The sequence below is a fragment of the Python bivittatus genome, unplaced genomic scaffold (genome assembly GCF_059951505.1).
Source record: "Python bivittatus isolate LINGU-HERP-01145 unplaced genomic scaffold, Pbiv_v1 ctg000010_np1212, whole genome shotgun sequence".
NCBI lineage: Eukaryota > Metazoa > Chordata > Lepidosauria > Squamata > Pythonidae > Python > Python bivittatus.
This window is the reverse complement of record NW_028277029.1, coordinates 151,592-177,422: the sequence shown is the minus strand read 5'-3', so window position 1 is coordinate 177,422 and position 25,831 is coordinate 151,592. Positions and strand designations below refer to the sequence as shown.

The 25,831-nt window shown below is 42.2% G+C and overlaps 1 protein-coding gene across 1 annotated transcript in view; it reads left to right on the top strand.

The window, feature by feature from the left end:
- Positions 1–25,831, top strand: part of DYRK4 (dual specificity tyrosine phosphorylation regulated kinase 4) — a 47,028-nt gene that overhangs the window by 10,102 nt on the left and 11,095 nt on the right. The window contains exons 3-12 of the mRNA XM_088128518.1: positions 6–90; positions 6,642–6,733; positions 7,100–7,237; positions 9,796–9,879; positions 12,819–12,968; positions 14,563–14,683; positions 17,534–17,697; positions 20,173–20,309; positions 20,862–21,002; positions 22,730–22,868. Of these exons, the coding sequence (XP_087984644.1) occupies positions 6–90; positions 6,642–6,733; positions 7,100–7,237; positions 9,796–9,879; positions 12,819–12,968; positions 14,563–14,683; positions 17,534–17,697; positions 20,173–20,309; positions 20,862–21,002; positions 22,730–22,868 (1,251 nt within the window). The remainder of the gene's footprint in view (positions 1–5; positions 91–6,641; positions 6,734–7,099; positions 7,238–9,795; positions 9,880–12,818; positions 12,969–14,562; positions 14,684–17,533; positions 17,698–20,172; positions 20,310–20,861; positions 21,003–22,729; positions 22,869–25,831) is intronic.

Below are 25,831 nucleotides of genomic sequence, written 5' to 3'. Positions count from 1 at the left end.
TATAGGAAAGGGAACTAAGTGCGGCTGTTCACAATTCGAAGCAAGATGGAGAAAAAAGTAGAATTGGATCAGGTCAACTTGATCCCTGCGGTGAGCAGATTTTGAATTATCAACACATTTGGATTATGAAGTTTCATTTTTCACCTTTCATAAACATTTTGAATCATTTGCCAAACATGAAGGCTTCTGGTTCCATCTGATTTTACTTTTGTTCCAGATTATTTTATTAAGATAAATGGGAATCCCACAGGCTGCATCAGCCCCCGGCATAATTGGTTTGTCCAAGCATGCCTTCAGCTCCACACAGCGTCCTGAGGTATCACCTGGAAGTAAAACAATGGGGTGGGGGGGGGGGCGGCAAACCTGGCTTTATTCAAAGAGATCTTCAACTGCCCAGAAAACCGGGGGCAGAGAGAAGGGGCCGAGGAGCCATTCCAATGGCCGGTCTCCGGGAGTCTCCTTTTTGTCGAGACAAAAGGGATAATGCCTTAAATGCAGCCCCAAAACTAACATATTAGTAGACCCCTGATTTATTCATTGATTTATTTGAAAAACAAGTGCCTTTCTTAATATAGGTCACAAAAAGACAATCTGTTAGGTGAGAAATATTAAAATGAGATCTAGAATTCTCGGGCTTATAACGTTTGAATCTCACATCTGAGTTTGAAATGGGGCTTCTTGAAAAGTGGAAGAATTTTTTAAAAAATACCTTATCTGAAACAAATTTAACGTGCATGTGAAAAAAAGGATGTTCTCTGTGTTTGGGATATAAAAGCACTAAATATCTATTAACCTGAATTTCAGTACATATGCTTGTAATGCTTTCCAGTTTTGAGAGAAAGCAAGGTTGTTCTGAAGTGCTTCTGTCTATGTAAAAATCTTGAATCAGATTGAAATCTCTAGCAGAGAAACAATTATGAAATATTTCAGGACTGTTCTTAATGGGGCCAAAAAAATTAATCAGAACGATTGTGAGAGGCGGTATATTCGCTATCCAAAAAATAAAGTGTCCCTCACTACTTCAGTGTTCATCTTTCACATCAGTTTTAAGATTGCTTTTAAATAAAATAGCTACCGCACTTACTTTATTTGGGTACCTGCTACAGTAATATAAGTTTGTCCATCCAGTAATTTTCCAGCTTGTTGCAAATTTGTCCCTTTTGTTTTTTAAAATCTAATTCGATTTAATTTCCCCTGTGGCAGAGGGGCTTTTAAATCTTTTGACCTTATCTCCAAGGGAGAGGCAGAAGATTGCTTTATGTAAAAATAAGTATTTAACTTTCTCATTTCTTGAAAGCGTAAGAAGTCTTTCCACAAAGGAGGCACTTGTGAAGAAAGAACTGGATAAGTCATGTGCGAAACAAGCGACACAAATCTCTCTGGGTTAACCAAAAGTAAAAGTTTATTAAAAAGCGTTCGCAAAGGCTGGTGGGCTTCACAGTGCGCAAGCGGGAAGCCACCCCCACATACACACTCCGGCATAATCATGCACATTCCCGGTCGCAAGTCGCTCCCCGTTTCCCCACTGGCTGAGGTGCTCTGGGTGTGCACTCTTTCCGGCCGCTCTAGGATTTCTTCCTGGTCCCTCCCACCTCGTCCATTGCATGTCTATGGTAATTGCTCAAGGCTTCAGCTAATTGCATTATACTGTACTGATAAAGATTGCTCCAAATTAGTTTTTATTTACATTGTCTCACACAAGGAGACAACTTCCTCTCCATCTGCCACTAGTTGATAACCATAACACTTAACACAACTTTCTTCTCTCTCACAGTCATAATTTTACATCTACTGTGTTTCACGTTGGCAGCTTGTTTTGAAAGTTGTAAAAGGGGGTCGCTAGTATTAGACTTCGAACATTTAACAGTTACGATGCGGACCTCCATAAAGTCTGCTTCTCCTCTTAACCGGGAAGCACCCATTATCTCAAATTTAAAATCAGCCCTCAGTGAGAAGATTCCCCGAAGGTGTTCAGTGTATTGTCGAAGGCTTTCACAGCCGGCATACGATGGCTGGTGTGGGTCTTCCGGGCTGTGTGGCCGTGGTCTTGAAGTCTTGTTTCCTAACGTTTCGCCAGCACCTGTGACCGGCATCTTCAGAGGGCAGGAGCACAGACAGGAGCAGTTCTCTCTGTGCCCAGGGTGAAGTGACCCTTCTGTGGGTATTTATAGAGATCTGGGGGGGGGGGGGGTGTGGGTGGGGTTGGGTTACTGAGTGGCTGCTTGTTTTGGTGTCAGCATCTGTGTGTATCTTCCTGGGGATTAGGCAGGGTTTTTTCTTCTATTGAATTGTTAACGAGGGGCTGCTGGGGGTGATTAGCAAGTTCATTGTGTGAACTGTTCACATGTCCTGGTGGTGCTGGCAAACGTTAGGAAACAAAACTTCCAGAACATGGCCACACAGCCCGGAAGATCCACACCAGTCTTCCCCGAAGGCATTCTTCCCAGTAATAAAACAAAAGGTTCTGCTGCTTACCATCCAAAGAAAGGGTAATTATTTGAACATTATTTGTGGCCCGTTAATTTAAATGTTCAGTTTGTAAATTGGTAACTGTCACTGAGACGTCTCCCTTTCTTTTCAGGACTTAATTCTAGCTTCATGAGACATGACAATAATTCTCTTCAGTGCTTCCAAACCCTCATCAAATTTAAGAGCTTGAACTTTATGATTTTAAGATCTTTAAGATTTTAAGGTGATTTTAAAATCCCAGATATGCCAGTTTCCAATCTTGTAAATTCATTTTTTTAGAAATGGACTGAAGTTTGACTGTACAGTTGGAAATGATGGTTAAAGATTCACTGTTGCTATATGCTAGAAACCCCACATTTATAGCAGAAAAACTTAAATTGGGGTTACTACAGTGAGAACAACTGGAATACTCTCCAAAATATATTAACTAGAAATACTGGGAATCTGGAGGAAAAAAATGAAAAGTTACAAACTTATCAATTGGAACAAAAAAGAGAATGAAATTGTATATCTGGAATTTAAGTCAATAATGGACAGTTATTTACTGAGACAGAATACAATCACCAATTTTATAGTTTTTATACTCACTTATACTGTACAGGATCAACCAAGGACTTCTGTAGGTAAACAGCAAATTATACATTTCCTGAGAAATGTTAAAATGGAAAAGATATCTCAGTAAGATAAAAATAAATTGGCACAACTATTGACATTACAAGAAGTCACAAAGATGTTGCTATCAATGAAATCAGGGAAGTAAATTTTATAGACTTATTGGCCACTATATTGTTGGAGGTCTATAATCAATCATTTAATTTTTCTATATTTCCTTTATCATTTTAACCCTTATATTACAGTAATATTTAAGCTCGAGAGACACCCTCACAAGAGGTACAAGATATAGAGCAAGATATTTGCATAATGTGGATACTAAAATATTAATGGCAACACCAGCCAGGAGGCTACAGAAGTAATACCTTCTATAATTCATCCAATTCGACTGATTAAAACAGATAAGCATCTGGTAGTATCTGCCTAGTGACTGACATTATGGATACCACAGCAAATAAACTGTAGTCAACTGTTCTAATTTCACTGAACGCTGAAGAGGCCTTTGATTTCCCTCAAACTGAATATATGAAGTGCGTTCTAAAAAGATATACTATGTCTCTGCTATCTGTTGTTCACTGCATCTCCTCCCAGTGACTAGAATTATTACCATGGATTGTCTCTCAACCTATCAAGTCGTATTGTGGCACCCCGCAAGGATGTCCCTCTACATTCTTAATCTTAAATTAGATTCGTGAACCATTGGCTTCTTCCATTAGACAGTCTCAAGATATTAAGGGTGTGGTGGCCTTCAACACTGAATGTCATTTTTTGTTATGCACTGATAAACTTATGGCTCTTCTTGATATTTATATAGCGTCATTACTAAAGCTTGTTGAAGTCTTACATCAGTGTGGCTTATATTCTGGTTATATCATTAACTGGAACAAGTCTAATTTGGTGTGATCGGGATCTACTATATCTATAGATTACTTTAAGAATAATCTATAGATACTGTATATAGATTTACAGTTTGTACAGACTCTATAAAATCTATTAAATATTTCTCAGAATAGATCACAATAAATTGAATTAAATACATCTAAATATATAGATGCAATTTCAGTAGATATAACTTAATAACTCCCATTAAATCTTTGGGGCAAGATTAATGTTATCCAGATGAATACTACATCAAAATTAATATATATTCTAAAAGGAATTTCAATGTTAATTCCTCTTAGATATTTTACACCAATAGGTAAGTTAATGGCAACCTTTTTGTGGCAGGTTAAATCTCCTCAGATTTCCTTGGCCAAACCAAGGTTACCTTATGATAACTGTGGCTTCAACTTACCAGATTTCCAACTCTATCCTTGGACCTTTATGTTAACATCTCTCTCTATGTTTTTGGATCAAGACTTTTTATGATTGTTCCCTTCTTTGGGCTGATTTGGAGAATCAGTGTGTAACACCTCTGAAATCCTGGTAAGTTTTAGGATCCAGGTATACTCCAGGGATCTTAATTTCCAGCCTTGAGAGCTGCAAGATTGATTTGGTTATTGTTAAGGACAGTGAGCGGTTATGTTTTGATCCTGAATCACATGAGAAATTGGTATTGTGGAGGAACCCAAATTGGGAAACAGAGAGGAAGATATTTTACTGGAATGCTTGGGCTAAAAAAGGTATTAACATGTTAGATCAATTGATCTTTAATGGTTGTTTTAAAGACATTGGGAAACTGCATATTGAATACGACATCTACAATATTTGTTTGACAATGTATACAACTGAAACTTTTATTAAATAAAACAAATTAATTAAACAAATACAAATTAATTTATAAGGAATTAACAAAGTAAAACAAAAGTTAGTATCAGTTACATGTCAGTTGTGGAATGAATAATTGGAACATCAAATTTTGGAGAATGAGAGGATCCAGGTGTAAAGCAATGTGAAATATATGAATGTAATGTGAATATGAATATGAAGCAATGTGACATATATTAATTAAATATATTAATGATGTGGAGTCATTGGGGTTCAATCCCAAAGTTCAACCCTGAGCTACACATATTCACTTCTATTGATATATTAATGATTTAAAATTCATCAAAAATAGTGTCTGTTGGACCCATCAAGGAATGCTGAAAGAAGGATGGACATTAGATTTTCTAAGTTGGCATTATAAGAAATTTGAAGGTTTTTTTTTAAACTCATGTGATTTGGTCTTGACTGACTGTAGCCTTGTTTTGGTTTCAAATCACTACATATGTTAACATAATTTGGGGAAGAAATATTAAGGATCTTAATGTGATGTAATATTCCTAAAATATAGAATTAGTCATCTCATCAAGAGCTTTGGCTCTACTGAGCCTGGAGTATGGGCAAAGAGGATAATTTTACGTATTGGGAAAGAAACTTACTCTCCTGCTTTTAAAAAATGGATCCAGAATACTGGTTTGTTACCTATTTTTGAAAAGTCTCTTTGTTCTAAAAATGAACAGTTGACCCAATAGCTCTCTATGTGGACTAGATTTAATGATCAGCTTAAGGAATGAATTAATGTTATATTGTCATCTATAGTTATTATATGGATAGTTTTTTGTTAGCTTTCTTTTTTTTGGTCACATTTTGTTTATTTTAATCATGGCAGTATATTTGGATTTTCATTCTTTTCTTTCTTTACTATGTAATCACTATTACTGTTGTGCTGCTGGTTCTGTAGTTTTTTGTATTTAACTATGAAAAAATAAAATCATCATCATCATCATCATCATCATCATCATCATCATCATCAGTCATTTGGTGTGAGTACATATAATAAGCTCTCCAAATCCTAAATCTGCCCTCCAACCAAAAGAAACTAGGGGCCTGTCATAGGCTCATGCAAATTGACAATTCTTTCCCAGCCAAGGAGCACGTAACCAAACAAGGGAGCTGACTGGAATCTGCTTTGGCAGTTCAACAAGGAGCTTCAGATTTTGGTCAGAAATCTGAATGAATGGATTTGGCAGTCTTGCAGAGAGCCCAAGGCATACAAGAAGTGAAGGAGCAAGTAGACGAGAAGATGTGGATGACGCCTTCTCAAAGCAAATTGCAGAAATTTCAAAGAGATACATAGTGATGGGGGACCTTAATTACCCCAACATCTGTTGCTATCAGACCAGCAGCTGCACCCATATTGAAAAGGCCAATGGAGTCCATATTGCTGGCTATATTCTATCTCACAGTGTATAGAGCTGCAAGAAATTGGTCTATAAAGTTGGAGAATAAGAACTAAATCTAGTTTCTAGAACCTTATTACTACTGAAGACTTTTGTCCAAATTATTATGGACCATTTTTCAAAATTCTGATTTTTTATTTTTCTTTGTCCAGTTAAACCTCAGATGTCTTTCACCACTGGATGTAAGGTGAAAACAGTAGTAGTTAACTGCTGGACATATGTATCCTAGCTAAAGAGACAATTTAATGTATACAGTATAAGGATGCAATCCTATGTAAATGTATAGAATTTATTTTCAAGCAAACGTGCGTAAAGTTGAACTATGAAGCTGATATGTTTAATGGAGCAGCCCTTACCTTCCTCCCCCTCCCCCTCCCCCCCTCTCTTTTTAAACAGGAAAGGCTCCTAAAGGAGACACTTGCTACACAACAAGCAAAACCAAGTTAGAACAAGTGTCATGTGAGACAAGTTATACCCAAATAGGTTTGGTAAGCAATTAATCTTATCAATTACATACTTGACCAACTATAAGTGCTTTTTAAGCTAGTCCACTGTATGTTCTGCAAGTCTTCATGAGTACAAAATAATGCAAATTATATGTCTCTTAGAGAAACCAACTCAAACAAATTTTTTTTAAAAAAAACCCACACTGCTTTTCCACCAAATTCAGCTTTCAAGGCAGTTGTATTTGTAAACATGTTAATATAATATTAACTAGAATTCATTAGAACTTATTAATTAAAACACATACATTAGAAGTAATGGCACTCATTAAATAAAACCCTCCTTCAGCAAAAAGCTGAAAGTCTGTAAAAACAGGTTTAAGGTTGAAAATATTTGGTTTATTGTTACAGTCTCTACCAGAGCCTAAAACTATAGTCCAAAGACAGTGGGAAGTACCTACTATAATTTCCCAAGAAAATACGTCTCTAACTCACAAGTTCAAGAAAGGAAATCTGGGGCTGGCAAATTCTAAGGACTGGCATCAGCAGGTGAGATCAGTGCTAAAGACTGAGTTTAAGCTACTCTCCCACCCAACCGAATATTCCTCAAGTGAGAAACATCCACGAAACTCGTGGTTTTCATGTGGTGGCTTCCCTGTTCTCCGCAAATGCACGATTTCAATTTAGAGAAATCTGTGTCAGTGTGAACCAAGTTCCTCCCTTCTGCATCTAAAAATGATTTCTGCTTAGATATTTGCCTATCTCATTCACTGACTTCTTAAATTAAGGCACGAGACATAGATGTTGTAATTATTTCAGTTGAGTTATTACTGGGGAAGGTGACCATTTTCATCCCACAATAATTTTCATATATTTTTCAAACAGTTTGGAGTGTGTCTTTGTTGAATGACAATTATTTTGTAAAGCAGATGGATCCGGAAGACTAGGATTTTTTTTTATCTACATGGATTCAGCTTCATTGTTGTCTTTGGTATGGAATTCAGCTAAAAAATTATTTCAGGTCATATTATGGTGCGCTCGTCTCATAAAAAGAAACAGCTGTTTGTTAAATGCAAGCAGAAAAAGTCTAGTCATATTTGACTCTATATGCACCCCGTCAGCTTTCCAGGGATGCGGCTGTTTGGCCTCTGCTGAATGTGAGTCAAACCAGTTGTGTGCCCCGGAAACAGAGCTGCTATCACCTTGCCCAGCGAGGCAGTAATCTGGAAAAAAAGGGAGACAAACCTGTAAGCCGGGTGTTATTATCAGCGACACGTTATCGCCTTGATTAAAGTGTGCCGTAGTGAATGTCAGGGTGGCCTGCTTTCTCTTCTTATCTTTAATTTGGGTTTATAACCGTTAGCTTGCGTTTCCAGAAGTTCAGAACACACTCAAGGGACACTCTGGGGAGGCAGAGTAGAAACTTCAGTTTGGGGACTGGATGCTTTGTAGCTCAGCCACTTGCATGCTGAGTCTGGTCTGACTGAAATATACGTGTGATATCCTATCTGATTACTCTCTAAAACGGAATAAGTCAGACTTGATGTCACTGAATTATAACAATAATGCTGACAGATCTAAACCCTGGGATTTTAGGTTATGTTCTGATTCCTTTGTTTACCTTAGTATAAGGATTTCAGGCAGCCTTCTCAACCAGTAAATATGAATTTACTTCCAATTTTGAAACGTATGAAAGAAAGTATAGATAGCTGGTCTTAGGTGTTTGCAGTATTGAAGATATTTAAGATATCTTCCTTTTTTCTTTTAACCCTTTTCCAGTGGATTCATATTACAAGTTTTTCTGGCAGGGCTCTCAAGATTTTTACTGCATAAACCACAATTACCTGTTGGGAAAGGTGGTTTTAATTTCCCGTGCTTCCTGGTTTAAGCCTTTATTTTAATTTTGCTTCTGAGTTCTAATAGGGAAATTCAGATCTTCAGCTTGAAAGTTGTTATGTGACTCCATTAAAATCATAGCAAGGATTCCTTTCCTTGTTTGTTTAGGCATCAATTGCACTTAATGCTACAAGATTTATATGGAAAATATTGATTCAGAGATATACCTTTCATTCTTTTAGCCATGAAAAGTTTACATTATGGGATAATCCAAATGAAGCATAGCTGGTAAATCTGGCTTTGCAGGTAGGTTAGGCCTCTCACAACATAAATAGTTTCAATCAACATTGTTCTGATGTGCTGGTTTTTAAAATATTTATAGAACTGAAGGCAGAATTCACTTTACCTGCTTCTTGGAACTTTATTCAGTTTAAGCGTGTGGTTTTTGGATTGTCCTGTTGTACCGCTGAAGTCCACAGATGCTAGAAGTTTGGAAGAACCAGCAGAGATTCCTAAACCAGTAATCCATTTTTACAACAAACTGAAGGAAACATTTGAAATTGACTTTATCTATTTGATAGCCATTTTGGAATAATGAATTTGAACATTGTAGTTTTGCGAACAGTGGAATATTGCCTTAAGAATGTGTTGTTGTTGTTGTTTAATGCTAAAGTTAGGTTATTACACCCTAGACAAGGTGTCATGGGCTTTGGGTGCAATCGTCTTGCCGTTCGGTTATGTCCCCTGAGTGTGGGATCCAGCAAGACCGCCAGGTCAGGGGCTCTTTTGCACATCGGAGGTGGCCCAAGGAATTCTTGCGTGACGTTGGAAGGAGAAACTTTTTCCTGACTCGCAGCGATGAAGCAGCCGATTTGTTTCGTTTTGTTTTGTTTCTGACCAAGGGCCAAAGAAGAATCTGGTCGATTTTCCAAGAGTACTTTTGTGCCTGAGATAACTTTCCCTGTTCTCTTTTTCTTGCTTTGTAAATGTTGATGTGATGTCATTAGTTGGCTCCTTTCATTTGATGCTTTCAAGCAGGCGCCAGCCACCCTAGAGTTGGGATATTAATTTGGATCCTCCGTTTCCACCCATGTCCGGGTTCTTACGCTAAAAGCTTTGAACTGGACTTACTATTGGGAATGAGAAAGAGTAATTAGACATAAAGACCCCTACTACACATTTAGGCGCGGCACCAAGCTGCCATAGCTGCACTAGGCGCAGCAGTCACGAGGGCATCATTTTTCCATGCTCACTTTGCAATTGTTCTCCAGCCATCCCAGGTAGAAGGGCTTTCCCAGTCTCAGTTGCCGCCGCAGGAGAGCAGCCGCCATGGACCCAGCAAAGTTTTCCGACAGGTATTTGCACAGGAATGTTTGTAACGGAAGATGCCTGGGACGGTTCCACCCTGACTGATTGTTTAAAGAGTTAGTCCCCTCAGAAGCAGAGGTATTATTAGAAGGTAGCAAATTATTTTGTTTATTATTATATTTTTATCACATGGAATCAGAGAAGGAACTGAGGTATTGCGTATCAATTCTGAACCCCAAAATACTGTAATATATATAATTCTATATTATATATACCTATGTTATACTGTATAATATCCATTCTACATGTGTGTATATAGTGTTTCAAAAGAGTACACAAAAAGGCCAACTAATAAACAATAACAAACCAATGAAATAAAAAGGAAAAGAAAATTATATACAATCTAAGCATATCACATACTGTATATATCAAGTATTAAACATTGCATGAAAATTTCTAATTTAAAAGAAAAAAAATAAGCCCTATTGTTGTAAAATATCATGAAATCTATGCAAAAGAGCATAGTATCTGTATCATTTTTTGACTGGGAGAGAAGATTACCTTTTGGAAAATGGACAAATAGATGCATAATCTCATGAATCCAATCTTTAATATCCATACTACTACTATGTTGTAATTTCCCAAGATAACCCTCTGTCAGCCCTTTGAGGTAGTCCAGAGAGGGACCCAAACCACGAGTACTAACGCTACGTTTATTGTAAGGTTACGGTAGCAGAATCCGGCCAGTCCAAAAGCCCTTCTCCCCACCCCCAACCCCCAGCAGCCTTTACTTTCCAGAGAACTAGGGAGGGTCCCTTCAGGGACGCTCTCTCCACCCCATTCCTTCCGTGGGCTGAGATTTCTCTTGTCTGACCGCTGCCCTGGCTGCAGCTCTTCCTCCTGTCTCCCAAGGTCATCCTCACAGCCCATTACACTCTCTTAGCAATTCCCCATGCCTAATGTATCCAAAGTTCCTCAAAAGAGGTCAGACTCCACATTTTTGGAATGTTATTCAATGCAACATTATCTTCTTTAACATTAACAGATTTCCCCCAAATCTATCTATACATATTAAAATAGTGCTCCGGTGATTCAGAAGACCAAATCATCTGAGTCAACGAGCCTCCTTGGAGTTAAACTTGGCCCTAGGTGCCTCCATGCTGTTTTCCTGGTAGCATTTCAGACATGTTTTATCTCAGTCTTCCTCCCTGGCTTTCTGGATACTTTCTCAATTTCCCAGTCCAGCCTCCAGCCCTGGTGGTCTCCCCTCCAAGGACTAAACAGGCAATCCAGGACCTTCCAGACTCTGACCAACTGCGGGAGCCCATAACCTTGAGTCCCGTGATCAGCTGTACCCAAGGGTGCATCCAACATCCAGGAGCTGGATGAGGGAAGGAAACTCTGTGCGTGAGAAGAAGACCTGTTGTTGCAGATGTCTTCTCCTCTATCTCCTGAGACATCCACGGGAAGTCTGCTTCCATGCCTGTGCTCCTCCTAGTTGAGTTAGGGTGAAATTCTGATGGAAGGGGCAGTAGCCAAGATCTGAAGACCTGCACAATTAAAAGAGCTATTCCAAATATGACAAAATATTTCAGGAGAGGGATAGTGTCCTTCCACATACAGGTAGTCCTTGGTTAACAACCCCTCATTCAGTGACCGTTCAAAGTTACAACAACACTGAACAAGTGGTACTTACAATCATTCCTCGAAGTTCCGGCCATCTAGCACCCCCACATCATGTGATTGCAATCTGGGTGCTTAGCAACTGGCTCACACTTACGATGGTTGCAGCGTTCCTTGGTCACGTGATCACTATTTGCGAACTTCACTGCTGGCTTCCCACAAGCACAAGTCCCTGTGAGTCATGCCCGCTCCCATCGCTTTTTCTCCCGAGGAGCCCGGATACAGAGAATGGGGTCCTGGGGATCTCATACTCTGTAGCGTGCACCCACCCATGGCAAACTCTCTGCCCGCACTCCACGCGTGCCCTCCCGCACTCCACAACAGCCACCCCAGCCTGGCTGTGCTGGTGCAGCACCCCCTGCCCTGCCCACCCACACTCAATGGCACAGCAGCACCCGCTCCCCCGCCCACCTGGCTCCCCCACCCACTGGCCTGCTTGTGAGCTGCCCAGGACTTGCGACTGCCTGCCAGCTTCCCCGTTGACTTTGCTTGTTGGAAGCTGGCAGGAAGTCACAAGTCACAGTTACGTGAGGTCCTCGCTTAATGATGGCAATGGGGCTGCTGGGATTGCCATCACTAAGCGATGTGGCCATGCGACATTGCACTTTATGACTGCATCACTTAGCGACAAAATTCTGGTCCCAATTGCCATCATTACCCGAGGACTACCTGTAATGCAGTCATACTACAAAGGTAAACTTCGCATCAGAAAAGAAAGATAGCCAATTATTTCCTAAACAATATATGATTACAATTTCAAAAGCACTGCTCTAGCATTTACCAAGCCAGTCCTTCTTTTTTTTCTTTTGAAAAAGCAACGTTGAAAGGCACAGTTGTTTTATCTGCTTATTTGGAATAAAACATTTTTAAGAGTAAGAAAGAAAATCATTTCCTGACCACTATTCTTTTTTTTTTTTTTAAGGAATTCCTGAATGCCTTAAAAATAGGGTTTCACGAAGTTACCATGGAGGTTGTTATGAATGGGGAGAGGGGGAAGGCCCGTGGGCCCCCTCCCGCCTCATGTCTTGAATTCTCTAAGCCTTCTGGGAAATTCAGAGGAGGGGAAGGGCCTCTTGGGTGCCCTTCACCTTCCCTTCCAGCATCTGGAGGCATTTTGGAGGAGCTACGGGGAGTCAGAAGGAACGGTCGGCTGCGGGGACCACAGAAAACGGGCTGGCCTCTTGACAAGAAAACCTCTTGAATGATTTTCTAATGGTTTCATTAATTATGCTTCTATAAAAACGTGCATAAAATACACTGTGAAATCTGACTGTTGGAATTAACTTTACATTTTCCTCCTCAGAAATTAAGTAGCAGCATCAGCGCCCTCCCTCACTTGGAACGCCAGGCCAAACCGAGTTTGGTGGCAACCGCTTTGAAGCCTCCCCAGCAAGATGCTCTTTTCCCCCAAATAGCCACGAAGAACTTGCAGAACATGCCGAGTCTACATCTGGTAAGCTTCCGCGCCTCGCATCTCCTTGTTGCGGCGAGACCCTAAAAGTGGGGGAATAGGGAATACGTGCCGGTATAGATCAGCGTGGCAGAAATCTTCAGACTCTTAAAAGGGGCAAAGGGAGTTTTCAGAAACGCCTGAGCGCTTCGGCAAGCGAAGCTTCCACGGACCTCCCTGAGGGGTTGAAGGTGCCTGAAAAGCAGGGAAAGCCTCTTGTCCAGCAGGGGAAGGAGGGGAGGTTGGAGAGGACTCAAGGGAAGCCTTCACCGGAGCAGCCTTCAGCAGGTCAGCGCCCACCCTGGAAAGTAAAATCAAGAACGATCCGCTGACAAGCAGCTCTTGCATCAGGAAGAAAATGGATGGACTTTCAAGGGCCCAAAGCTGACCTTCGGACAGAGGCCGATGACCTCCAGTCCCCAAGGCCCCCGGAGCCTGAACGTGCGGAGCATGAAAGAATCTGCTGGGGCCCCGTCTCCTTGGGTCCTGTACGGCGAAGCCAGGCTGACTGCAGGAGGAACGAGGGCACCACTCCTCACAGCAAGGAAACCAAACAAGAGGAGCCTAAGGCCTCCTTAAACAGCATCAGAGGTGAGAGCGGAAGCACAGCGGGCAAATGCAGCACTTCTGCCCCACAGAGCGATGGCGGTTGAGCACAGACAGCGGCAGTGGAGGAGGCCTGGGGTCCGTGATGGCTCCGTCCCAGCGAAGGCACGGAACGGCATGGCACGGCACAGCATGGCTCGGCCTCTTCCTCTTCCTCTTCCTCTTCCTCTTCCTCTTCCTCCTCCTCCTCCTCCTCCTCCTCCTGCTGCTGCTGTGCTAGGAGCAACACTTGCCCTGGGACAGCCTCCGTTGCAGAAGTGCAACAAAAGCAAAACCACAAATGAAGAGCTCACCAGCGCATTTCATAACCTGGAAATGCTTCCCCTTTTTCCTTGGAGTGCGTTTAGATGCGAAAGTTGGTTTGTTAATTATTTTAGAGTAAACGAATACCCTGTTGAGATGCCTGAAAAAAGGTTCCTTTTAGAAACCTGAAGGAAGAGCGAGAAGAAATGGGCATCGTCCACAGGGACAGGTTGTGGTTTGAGGAAGGAAGGTGAGGTCGAGCTGGCTCCCAGCGTGAAACCCCGCCCCTGCCCCCCACCCCATCTCTGTCTGTGACAAGGAACCCGATTCTTGGTTGGCTTTATTACACAGGGGAACCTGGGTCAGCAGGAGAAACGGGTTGCACCAGGTGGCTCCAGACAGCCACAGAGCTCTGGTCCCTTTTGGGCCATTCAGAAGACCTAAAGAAAGTGCAAGTGGGAGGATGAAGGAGAAGCAGGGTGTGAACTCTAAAAATACAGAAGTCCACTTTTAATTCCTGACTTTTTGTCCAACATCAATTTTGCAAAAAACCAGAGGAGACCCAGCAATGCACAATTATTTATTTTGATGCTATGTTTTTATCCTGTTTACATTTTCACAACGTAAAGCACTGAAAGTTGGTTTTGAGCCTGCCAGAATAATAAATAAATAAATAAATAAATAAATAATAGAAATAATAAAGTCACTTTAAAAAAAAGAAAGAAACAAAACTCTTGCAACTTTACAGGATAACCGATCTCAGGTCCAGCCGTTTCCTCCCACTCTCTCTGAAACCATCCCCAGAGGGCTGAGCAGTAAATCAGACATGGAGAAGACTCACAGTGTCAAGCTCCCACTAACTTCAGCAGGTACAGTAGAAGGGTATGGGCTAAAGGAAACTTAGCAGGGAAACTGTTCAGTTTCTGCACCACCTTTCCTTCCAAATGAAATGATTATAATACGTCACAGGAAACAAGGAAAATATCGTTTAAAAACACATATAAATATTGAGGTCCTCATTCAGAGGCCTGGCTGAAGAGGGGAGTCATATCTCCTTTCTCAAAAGCCTAATCTAGGGGAAGTTTCCTTGGCTTGTCCTACAGAACCAGCCATTGGGCTTCCAAAAGTATCCTGAGGGCCTCTAATGGGATCCTAATGTTAAGAAAACTAAGCAGAGAGACAGAACTTTTGATCATCAGACCTTTTAGGATCTTGAAGGTTAGAACCAACAACTTTAATGATGCTCCCAAAGTTTCTGACAACCAATGTAGTTCTTTAAACGTGGGACAAAATCACCCTGTCTTCATGTATGGCCTAATGCTGTAGTGGTTGCATTTTGCATCAAATGAAGTTTCCAGATTTTCTTCAGAGTAGCCTGACTATCATATAACCAGGGCAAGCAGTCAAATCTGACTGCTAAGATTTTATTGCGACTAACCTGTTAGGTATAATTGTGTAAACGCATTATTTGTCACTGCCCCCCACCTAGAGATTCAGCAACTACTATGAGTCATGCAACCACCCCAGACTGGACACTTTTATGAGGAGGCCAGTCCCATCCAGAAAAGACTAAAGTCCAGTTTATTTATTTTTATTTATTTAGCCCATCTCCCCACAATGGGGGACTCTGGGTGGTTTACATCAAATTAAAACCATAAATACATAATTAAAAGTTATAAAAAGAACCACACTTACACAGATAGAAAAAAGATAAAAAATCCAAGATTTTTTAGTTAGTTCCTAACTGGGAGTTCCTACTTCCATTTGGTTCATTCTTCAGCAGCCCATATTGGACACAGCAAACATTCAAAGGTATCAACAGCTTATTTGGAATTGAACAGTAGAAAGTACTAGATAGATCCCTCTATGTAGGTAGTATATAGACCATTACTTCACTCCCAGGCTCCGGGTGACTTTTTCTCATGGAAGAGAAAACATCAAGAGACATTGTAGGCTGATGGCTGACCAAGGCTGATATAAATCATCGTCATGATAATAGCCTGGATAGTGTGCAGGGCAATGCCTGGAGACAGCAGAATAGAAGAGAAAGAATTGGAGAAAATCACAGAATACAAAGACCTGCACACCATCAGAACATCATCTGCCTATCTCCAGTCCTTGGGAAGGACTCGATAGGTGGTTAAAAATGCCAAATCCAGTCTAAACATCTGGCTGACTGGGTGACCAACAACATAATATTAATATTGCAATGTCCACCCAAAAAAAGTCTGGATACTACTATTGTAGACATTGCAATACCTGGAGACAGCAGAATTGAAGAGGAAGAACTGGAAAAAATCACAGAATATAAAGACCTGCAAATAGAAGTAGAACGACTGTGGCAAAAGAAAGCAAAGATAGTACCAGTAGTAACAGGCGCCTTGGGTGCAATCCCAAAACATCTGGAGCACCCCTTGGAGACCTTCGGCATTGCCAAAATCACCACCGGTCCATTGCAGAAGGCGGCTTTGCTCGGAACAGCCTCCATCCTGCGATGATACCGTTAACTCCATCAAACAACAACACTTGCCTATTGACTCGATAGGGGGATAAAAATGCCACATCCAGTCTAAACATCTGGATGACTGTACAACCAACCATAATAATAATATATTAAATTTATATGCTGCCTGACTCCCAGTGACTCTGGGTGGTTACAATTGTTAAAAAAAAAAAATTAAAACAAGGAACAATACAGGAAACATAAAAACAGCACAAAACAGAAACAAAGGGGCAGAGGGGGCAGAAAGAAAGGAAGCGGCATCTCCAAAGGCCTGAGCAAAGAGCCAGGTCTTTAAGGCTCTTCAAAATCCCAGTAGGGAGAACTGTTCGAATTTTGGAGGGAACCTCCTTCCAGAGGGCAGATGCTACTACGAAGGAGGTGCACTTCCGGGGTCCTGATTCCAGGGCAGCATTGTTTAATCAATCAGGCAGAAACTAGGGGAGATAGGTGATCCCTCAAGTAACCAGGCCCTATGCCGTGTAGGGTTTTATAGGTAACAACCAGCACCTTGAACTGCACCCGGAAGCAAACTGGCAACCAGTGCAGCTTGAGAAGCAGTGGTGTTCCACTGGCATACCAAGGCACGCCCATCACTGCCCTCACCGCTGCATTCCGGACCAGCTGAAGTTTCCGGGTGGTCTTCAAGGGCAGCCCCACGCAGAGTGCATTACAGTAGTCAAGTCGTGAGGTGACCAGGGCATGAGTGGCTGTCTGAAGAGCCCCTGATGTAGGAAAGGGCGCAGCTGGCACACCAGATGAAGCTGGGCAAAAACCTTCCTGGCCACAGCTGCCACCGGCTCACATAGACAGTCTTGGAATCTCCGGCCGATGACTCAGCAACCCCAGTGGGCAGGATGAAGCCCCCCAGCTGCAAACCCAGAGCGATCCAAGCCTGCTCTTGCAACGGCCCTAATGCAGGGCCTTCTGAGATGTTTTCATTACAGCACCTTTTCAAAGGCATGTGGGTACCTGGGTAGCTGTGGAATGACCAGGTGTTTGTTTTCCTTGAAAACTCAGAAATTATTCTTTCCATGCAGTGCTGTCTCCTTACCCACACTCCCATTTGTTATATAGGCAGCATACGACGTGTGATAACTTTGCGGGTCGGGGGGGGGAGACAATGAACAATTTAGTCTATGTATTAAATACTGATTTATATGCCTACGGTATATTCAGCTGTTTTAATATCCCATGGTTAACTTTTTTCACAAATCAGAAGCCTTGAAACATTTTAAAAATCAACTAACACTTCATGAACAACGAGAAATCAAGGAATATAAAGAGCTGTGGTTTCTTGGCCTGGGGGCGAAAAAGATTGAAGGCTACATTGATGCAGAGAACAGCAGCTCCTACGATGACGACCATGGTTCCTACAAAAAGGTAAGAGGCTGACGCTGTGATGGTCTTGGCATCCAGTTCATGGCAGAACACCCGCAGGGCAAAATCTCTGGAGCTGGCCTTGGGTAGGAGATGCCCAAGGAGGTCAAGGTCTCTCTGAGTTTCATAAATTTTGGTTGGAAATATATGTCTGGGTGGTCTTTAAGGCTTCCATCAAATATGAAATGAGCCTTACAGCTGAAATCTGGGCCTCCTGAGAAGCTGATCTTAGGTAGGCCCTCCTTGCTTCCTCTTTCTTCCTTTTTCCTTCTTGAGGACTGACCTCAGCCTTATAGGATGTGCTTTATAGGAATCTGAAATCCAGTGTCTTTGGGAAAACTGTTGCTTTGCCCGATCAAGCAATAGGTTCCATGTTTGATGTCATGTAGCTAGCTCAGGATATCATCCTGCAGCTGAACCCATCTTCCTAACAACCTTCAGTTGAATACTGAAAGGGATGATTCATTTCCACCAGTTGTGGTGTTCTATTAAAAGGGTCATATAAGAGATGTTTTTTTTTGAAAATAGAAAAAGAATTCAGCTTCTTCCAGCCCTCAGCTTCAGGTTACTTTATCAATGCTTTAGGGGTTGCTAGATGGCCTAACAAATACTAGGGGTTTATTACAGACATTCATGGGGGTAACTCTGCACCTTTTAGGATCCATCTTCTTTCCTCCACAGGAAGAAAGGTTGGACGTCTCAGGACTATTCTCCTGGGTTGACACCCTCTGGGCCTTGAGCTTGATAGTTACTGCTTCCAGCCCCTGCCTGCCAGAGAAATAACTCTACCTGGTGTCCTCCCACTTAGCCCTGGGGTGGGAGACAGATCCCTCCCCCCCCCCACCACCAATGCACCCTATTGGCAAGTACAGAGGGAAAAGTGATTAAACAATTAACCTCTCCCAGGCCTGTAGCGTGAGGGGTATGACTGGGGAAATCAGCCCTCTTTCCTCTGGAGATGAGCAGTGAGCAATCAAATGAGCATTAGACATATTTACTTTATTAAATAAATTGAAAAAGAGAATGTAACCATTCATTTAGTTGCCTTAAATTGCCACATGTAAAGCAATCAATGTGGGAGGAATCAAAGATGCAGGGCTGCTAAAATGAAGACAACCTAAAATGTAAGGACAGCATAAAACCCTTAGGGAGGCTTTCCTGCCCCACATCTTGTTCATCCTTCAATATTTTAAAGGGAGAATGAGCTTGGCTTATGAGCAATCGGCCTCCAAGGCCATCACGTGTCCTTCCTGACTGTTGAAGTCAGCCTAACCATCACTGAATAGCAGCCATCTGATCATTTGGCTTTCCACACTTGAGGGTCCTATTAGGCTTGTCTGCAGGAACCCAGAAACAGCTGCTGCAATGACCCTGGAGCACCTGGGTGATATCTCTTGGGCCAAAGGACCCATGTCCCTGTTTTCTTACATTCCTCTGTGCTGTTCTTTGCCAGCTTGTTTTTCTTCTGTTACTGTTCCCTTCTACCTGTTGCATCTTGATGACTTCTTCTGTGATGTTGGCATAATGGCAAGAACAGGAACCCTCTTCTTAAGGCCCTTCCAGACTCTTACAAAACTGCCTCTTCTACATGATTACAAGCACTCTCACGTGCTGAGCACCAGTTTATGGAAATCACGGAAAGGCTGTTAAGAACAGCCTAACACCCTTCCAGCAGTACACAACATTCTTCCAATATTAACCAGAAGATCCCCTGCTGCTGAAGGAATCATTATTCCGGAACTGGTCCTCTCCTCTCCTTAGACGGCCAGGCAGCTCTCCTTCACAGCTCCCCTGGAGCCCAGAAATCCCTGGCAGCCTGGCCTGGAACATGAACACGAATTCAGGGCAGCCCTTCTCCAGCTCGCTGACATGTTGGCTCAGGAACCTGCAATGGAATTGCAGCAGGCTGGGGATGGCTGACGTAATGGATGTATTTGTTCAAACCTTTTGCTTTTTAGGGTGCAGCTAAGGAGTATTGGTGGTTTTATTGAGTTACTACTGGTGCCAAACGAGCTTCCTAGCTCAGCCTGCTAATAGCAAGCTGGTACCTCGGATCTCCTCAGGACCTCAAAAACCTTTCTAAACGGATGACTCTCCCAAGGAACGCCTTGCACTAGCTACACTGGGAGCCTACCAGAGGCTCTGTCCATCTCCTGATGGTGTTGGCTCCCTGCTCTCACACCTTCTGCTTGCAAGCCAGGGCTGAGGAAGAAGCTTAGAACTAACCTCCATTTACAGAGTCTGCTAATCAAAGTTTACTGGAAAGAAAGTTGGGCTTGACATGGTCTCTGAGTTCATGATAACTTCAGCAGTGCCTCAAGGTAAGAGAGGTGAGGAGTCAGGTGAGACCTACAGAGACTACGTATTTATGTATGAATATACGTTTCTGCTTTGTGCTTACACGTTTTGTGAATGTGGCATGAGAAATAGGAGAACATACGCTATTTCTACTTTCTACACTGTTGTCACTCTGTGTAGGTACTGGGCGATCATATGGCATATAGATATGAAATCCTGGCTATTATTGGGAAAGGATCCTTTGGCCATGTTGTAAAGTGTTTGGACCACAAGACAGGTGAAAGAGTAGCAGTGAAAGTAATAAGGAACAAAAAGAGGTATGATTGTCAGGGGTTGTTTTCTTTACATTTTATTGATAAAATAAAATACTGGAAACTAGTTGAACAGAGGATTGGTTCTTATAACGTGTTTTCATTTAATTATGATTTAATTATGATTTATTATCCTTGGGTGTGTGTGTTAATTTATAGCCAGAAAAGTAGAACAATTTTTTGGCAGAAAACAAACAAACAAACAATTACACAATTTGTTGCTACAGGTTTCTGTCTAAACATACTGATTGTGTGTGTGTGTGCGTGCAGTGTGCATACATGTACATGTGTTTAAATCATGATAAATGCTTTCAGCTTCAGCTTGTGTATAACAGAGGAAAATGTTAGAGGTAATCTTAAGAAGAGAAGGCTGCAGAGCAGAAAGAAAACCCAAATTAAGGAAGCAAGTGGCAACTGGCATTGGGTCAGAAAGGGCAGGTTATGCTCAGATATGCTTTGCATTATGCAGCTGGGTTAAGAGGGGCCACCCGGGGCAGGGCTGCCCAGCAGAGGCCCAGGCCAGAACCACCGTTGACGTACTTCTCCCCTTGCGTTCAGATTCCACAATCAGGCCTTGGTGGAAGTTGGCATCTTAAACACGCTGCGGCAAAAGGACCAGGACAATACATACAACGTCGTCCACATGAAAGAGTATTTTTACTTCCGTAATCATTTCTGCATCTCCTTTGAATTGTTAGGGTAAGGCACTGTTCTGTCATCTCCATTAATCATCACAGAGTGATTAAATGTGAATTTGCTGGATATTATTTTCTCAAACTTGAAACAGTCCTGCAGGGTAGGATTGCATCAGCAGCCTTAAACAGGATGGCTTCAGTTTTATTGCTGAATGTAAATGTTGTTGATCAATGACTGAAATAAATGATAATGATGATAAACCGGGCTTGGCCAGAAGTAGGGCGCTGGTGGCTAAGAGCTGAAGTTGTCCTAAGGCTGAAGGGCAGCCTCTGTAATTTCACAGGGACAACTGATCTGCCAAACCCTAACCCTGGCTCATATTTCCCAAAAACTTCTTGTGAACACAAGACCATTTCAGACAGTTCTTAGATTTTAATAAAATGTACTTGAAAATTAAATAAATTAATACATTAAATTAAAATTAAATAAAGTTTCATCCTCCTCCTACCTCCTGTATTTCTGGCCAGGAAGTCTTTTTCGCATGGCTCACTGGAAAAGTTAGGCTTTTCTGGAAATGATACATTGGGTGCTATTTGTACAACTGAAAAAAGTCTGTATGTAATACAGAATTAAATTAAGAAATAGCCTATGTTATACATAACGGTCAGCCCAGAAGTACACTTTCTCAGATCTGCTCACATAATGAAGAACACTCCCTCGTTTAGGACAAAACAAAGCAGAGACAGTGAATTAGCAGAAAAAAAATAAAGGATGGAGGGGAGTAGAAAGAGACAAAATGAAAAGGGAAGAAATGGAGGAGTGAAAGAGCTGAAGAACTCTTCTATAGACTAAACACAGCATTAACAGGGATGATATTTCAGGTCTGATAAATAGATTGAGAGTTAAGAAAGGATAAGGTTAAAATGTATTGTTGAAGGCTTTCACGGCCGGCATACGATGACTGGTGTGGGTCTTCCGGGCTGTGTGGCCGTGTTCTGGAGGTTTTGTTTCCTAACGTTTCGCCAGCACCTGTGACCGGCATCTTCAGAGTGCAGGAGCACAGACAGGAGCAGACCTATCCCCCCCTTCCCCCCCCCCTCAGATCTCTATAAATACCCACAAAAGGGGCCACATCACCCTGGGCACAGAGAGAACTGCTCCTGTCTGTGCTCCTGCACTCTGAAGATGCCGGTCACAGGTGCTGGCGAAACGTTAGGAAACAAAACTTCCAGAACACGGCCACACAGCCCGGAAGACCCACACCAGCCATAAGGTTAAAAGATGGTGGATTTGGAAAAGGGAATATGCACAAAAAAGCAAACCAGATTAAAAAAATGCAGCTTACTTAATTTGAGTTTTCCTTTTTTGCATTCACCTTAAGTAGACCTGCCTAAACAGATTCTGGTAAGAGAGCGAGACACGGACAGCCCAACAGCAGTCCCCTGTTCCTACAGGCCGTGTTTGTGGAGGTGATAAAGCTCACTGGTGGCCCTGATATTAATATCAGAGCGCTGTCACACTTCATAACACACTCATTTGGAAGGAAAGCTGCAGTAATACTTGAGTCTCTGCAGAACCAGAAAGGTCAAGGAAGTCCACTGAATCTCCAAATCATTTCTGAAGGTCTGCAAGGCAGCTGAAAGCACCTGATTCAGTCTGATATCTTGAATGGTCTCAGAGAGTCTTTGAACTGAATTGCAGCTCTGAAATTTTGTATAGTCGAGTTTCAGGGCTTTTAGTGCGCTTGTCTGCATGCATATGTTGGCTAAATGCTGTTTTTTATCCCACAGTTTAAATTTATATGAATTAATCAAGAAAAATAATTTCCAAGGTTTTACCTTGTCTTTGATTCGTCGTTTTACCCACTGCATCTTAAGATGTTTACAACTGTTGTATACAGAAAAAATTATCCACTGTGATCTGAAGCCTGTAAGTACCATCCTTTCGGCACTGGCGAAGTTTTAAATAATTTTACTTCATTTGGAAATTTAAGACATTTGGGGTAAGAGAACCCTTTTCAGAATGGAAAGGGACTATTATTTTGTTGGAAGTTGTCAGCGCTCTGGATATGCACAATGAAATTAAGGCTCCAGGGGAAAATATGATTTGTTCTAATGCTGGGCCCTTGCATAGGTTACGTCTGTTATGCTGTAGAGTTTGCAAAGTTTTGTGCCACTTGTATTTATAATTGCAGTGAGCAAGTGAGACGGTAGCCAGTTTTTAATCCTTGCACATATTTTGAATTATTACTGACTCCAAGGAGTACGTAAACACCTCACACCCCCTTCAGCACCTCTTGCTTTCTGTTCCATACCTCTAAACATTGAAGCTAAAGCATTCAACACAACTGAATCAGAAAACAATATTGACAACTTTGAAAGGCTTGACGCAAAAAAAATAATCTCCACTACCTCGTTCAATCATAATAAAAACACAGGGTACTTTGGGGTCATCTCTGGCAGGAGACCCCCCCCCCCCCAGCCTCAGGGCAGGCTGTCCCACCGGTGACAGCTCACACAGCCAGGATGCTTCTCCTGGGGTCTAGCCTGAATCTCCTGGCAGTTTAGCCCCCAGTGCTGGTCTTGCCCACTGGGGCAACCGAGGACAAGTCCAATCCCTCTTCTGTGCGGCAGCCCTCCTGGAAACGCTGCCCTCTCTCTGTGGGCTAAACATGGCCTCCAGCCGTTCCTCACCACTGTATCTTGCATCTCTCCTCCGGGCTTGCTCCAGTTGGTCACTGTTCTTTCTGAGTTGTGTGTCCAGCACTGGACTCCAGAAGGGGCCTGACCAGGCAGAGCGGAGCAGAACTATCACCTCCTGTGATATGGACTCTGCCCCAGTTAATCCACCCAATAGCATTCCCCTTTGAGCAGCTGGATGGCCCTGCTGGCTCACGTCACACTTGTGGGTCAGCAAGGACGCCCACATCCCTTTGACGTTGGCTCCCCCATCTTACACCCATGCTTCATTTTTCCTTCCCAGATGCAGAACTCAACATTTCTCCCTATTCAATTCCATCCCCTTCATCTCGGCTCTCTGCTCAAGCCTGTCTAAAACTTTTGGGATCTTCTCTCTTTCTTCTAAAGGCCACCATAGCAGTTTTATGTCCTCTGCAAACTTGGTAAGTGTTCCCTCAGATCCCCCCTCCAGGACATTGATAAGAAAGTGCGCACCCGGGGCCAGGACATAGGCTTACGCCCTCCTGCCAAACTCCCACCAGCTATCCTTTGATACGGTCCTTCTGCCAGCTGTGAGTCTGTCTAGCTGTAGCATCATCTAGCCCATATTTTTCCCTCTTGTTATGGACAATATCACATCCAGCTCAACAGTCTATTCTACCTATCAGAAGGCAACCACCCAGTTTTCTCGTTCAAACTCAGGGCAAATGGTTTTGCTTCATCCAGTCTGTGATGGATACCAAGCACTGTGTAGGCTTGAACCATTTCTGTGGATTAAAGGTTTTAGCGAGGCTGAAATGTATTGTCTGGATCCCAGTTTTATCCCTGGGAAAAAAGAGATGGACTTCATATGCCAGGACCTCAAGCCAAGCCTCCTTATCTGATGCCCAGGCTCGGAGGCCCCTTGCACGAAGTGGGCCGATGCACTGGTGCCTCTTGGCTTCTCCCTTGCCTCCCCAGCCTGACTCTGGGTAACACTCACCAGTGTTCACACGATGACCAGAAGAGCTGCTGCCTCGATTTGGGTGCAGAATGTCCTTGATTTAATTCTTCTAAAATACTTTAATTCTATCTTTCCAAGTTCTGCTGCTTCTTTATAAAGTGGCCTGAGATTTTCAGTTAAATAGTAACTTAACTGATTAACAGTAACCACATATACAGTACATCCCCCTCACACAGTTTGCTCTTCCTAACAAACGCCCTCACTCCCCAGCTAACACCACTTTTGTTCTTTTTAAGTTCTTCTTTACCATATAAAACATGGCACAGTATTTTGCCAAATAAATGTTCCATCTTTCTCCAGAGCACACAATGTCTGTCTTACTTCAGGATTTTTGTTTCCTCCCCCCATAAGATCCAATTCAGAGATTGCTACTGATTAGGTAAATTAATACTTCAAACTAACTAAAGGCTCTTCATCTTCCTCTTCTTTCTCCATTCCTCAGCCATCCTTTTAGACCTGAGGATACATCTGGTTCAGAACGGTACACCAGACACAGGACTTTATAGAATTAAAGACCTGAAGTTCCAACTTGGTTTTAAACGAGTTGTGTCTCATCATTCTTGTAAAAAGTGTCTAGTTCTTGTAAACAGAGGTGCCAGTTGTGTGTGGGTGTCAAATGGTGAAAGCAGTGTTGCATCATTGTGATGCAAGCTCTGCCTCTTTTGTCCATGTCATGATGTTGTATACAAGTAAAAAAGGACAGAGCTTGTATTGTGAGGACACAGTGCTGCTTCCAGGCATCAGACACCCCGAATACCTCTGCTTCTGGATTAAAACCATTAACGAGAGTTGAGGCATGATATTCATCCACTTCCATTTAAAAACCAGGGAATCTCAGCAATATTATATACAGTAGAACTTGGATATGTGCAACAGGTCCCTTTGAAAGAGAAACCTCTACAAGAATAATTGGGCTTGGAACTTGATGAATGCCACTGAAATTCTGAGGCAGGGTATTTCCTTTACATCTGTTTTGGCAAGTCATGAAGAACTGACTGTGATGATGATCTTCAAGTGGGATTGTTCTTGGCTAAAATGACAGCGAATCTCCGAATTATTTAGGCAAAGTTGCTCTAGCCTATCTATTTCTTAGATGTCCTTTCTGTAGCAATCTGCACTCTACTTCGCTTACTAATAGTAATTCTACTAGCTCTGAGGACAATTTCATTTCCTTCCTACTGTTGGACAAGAACCTTAGTATCTCTAGGAGA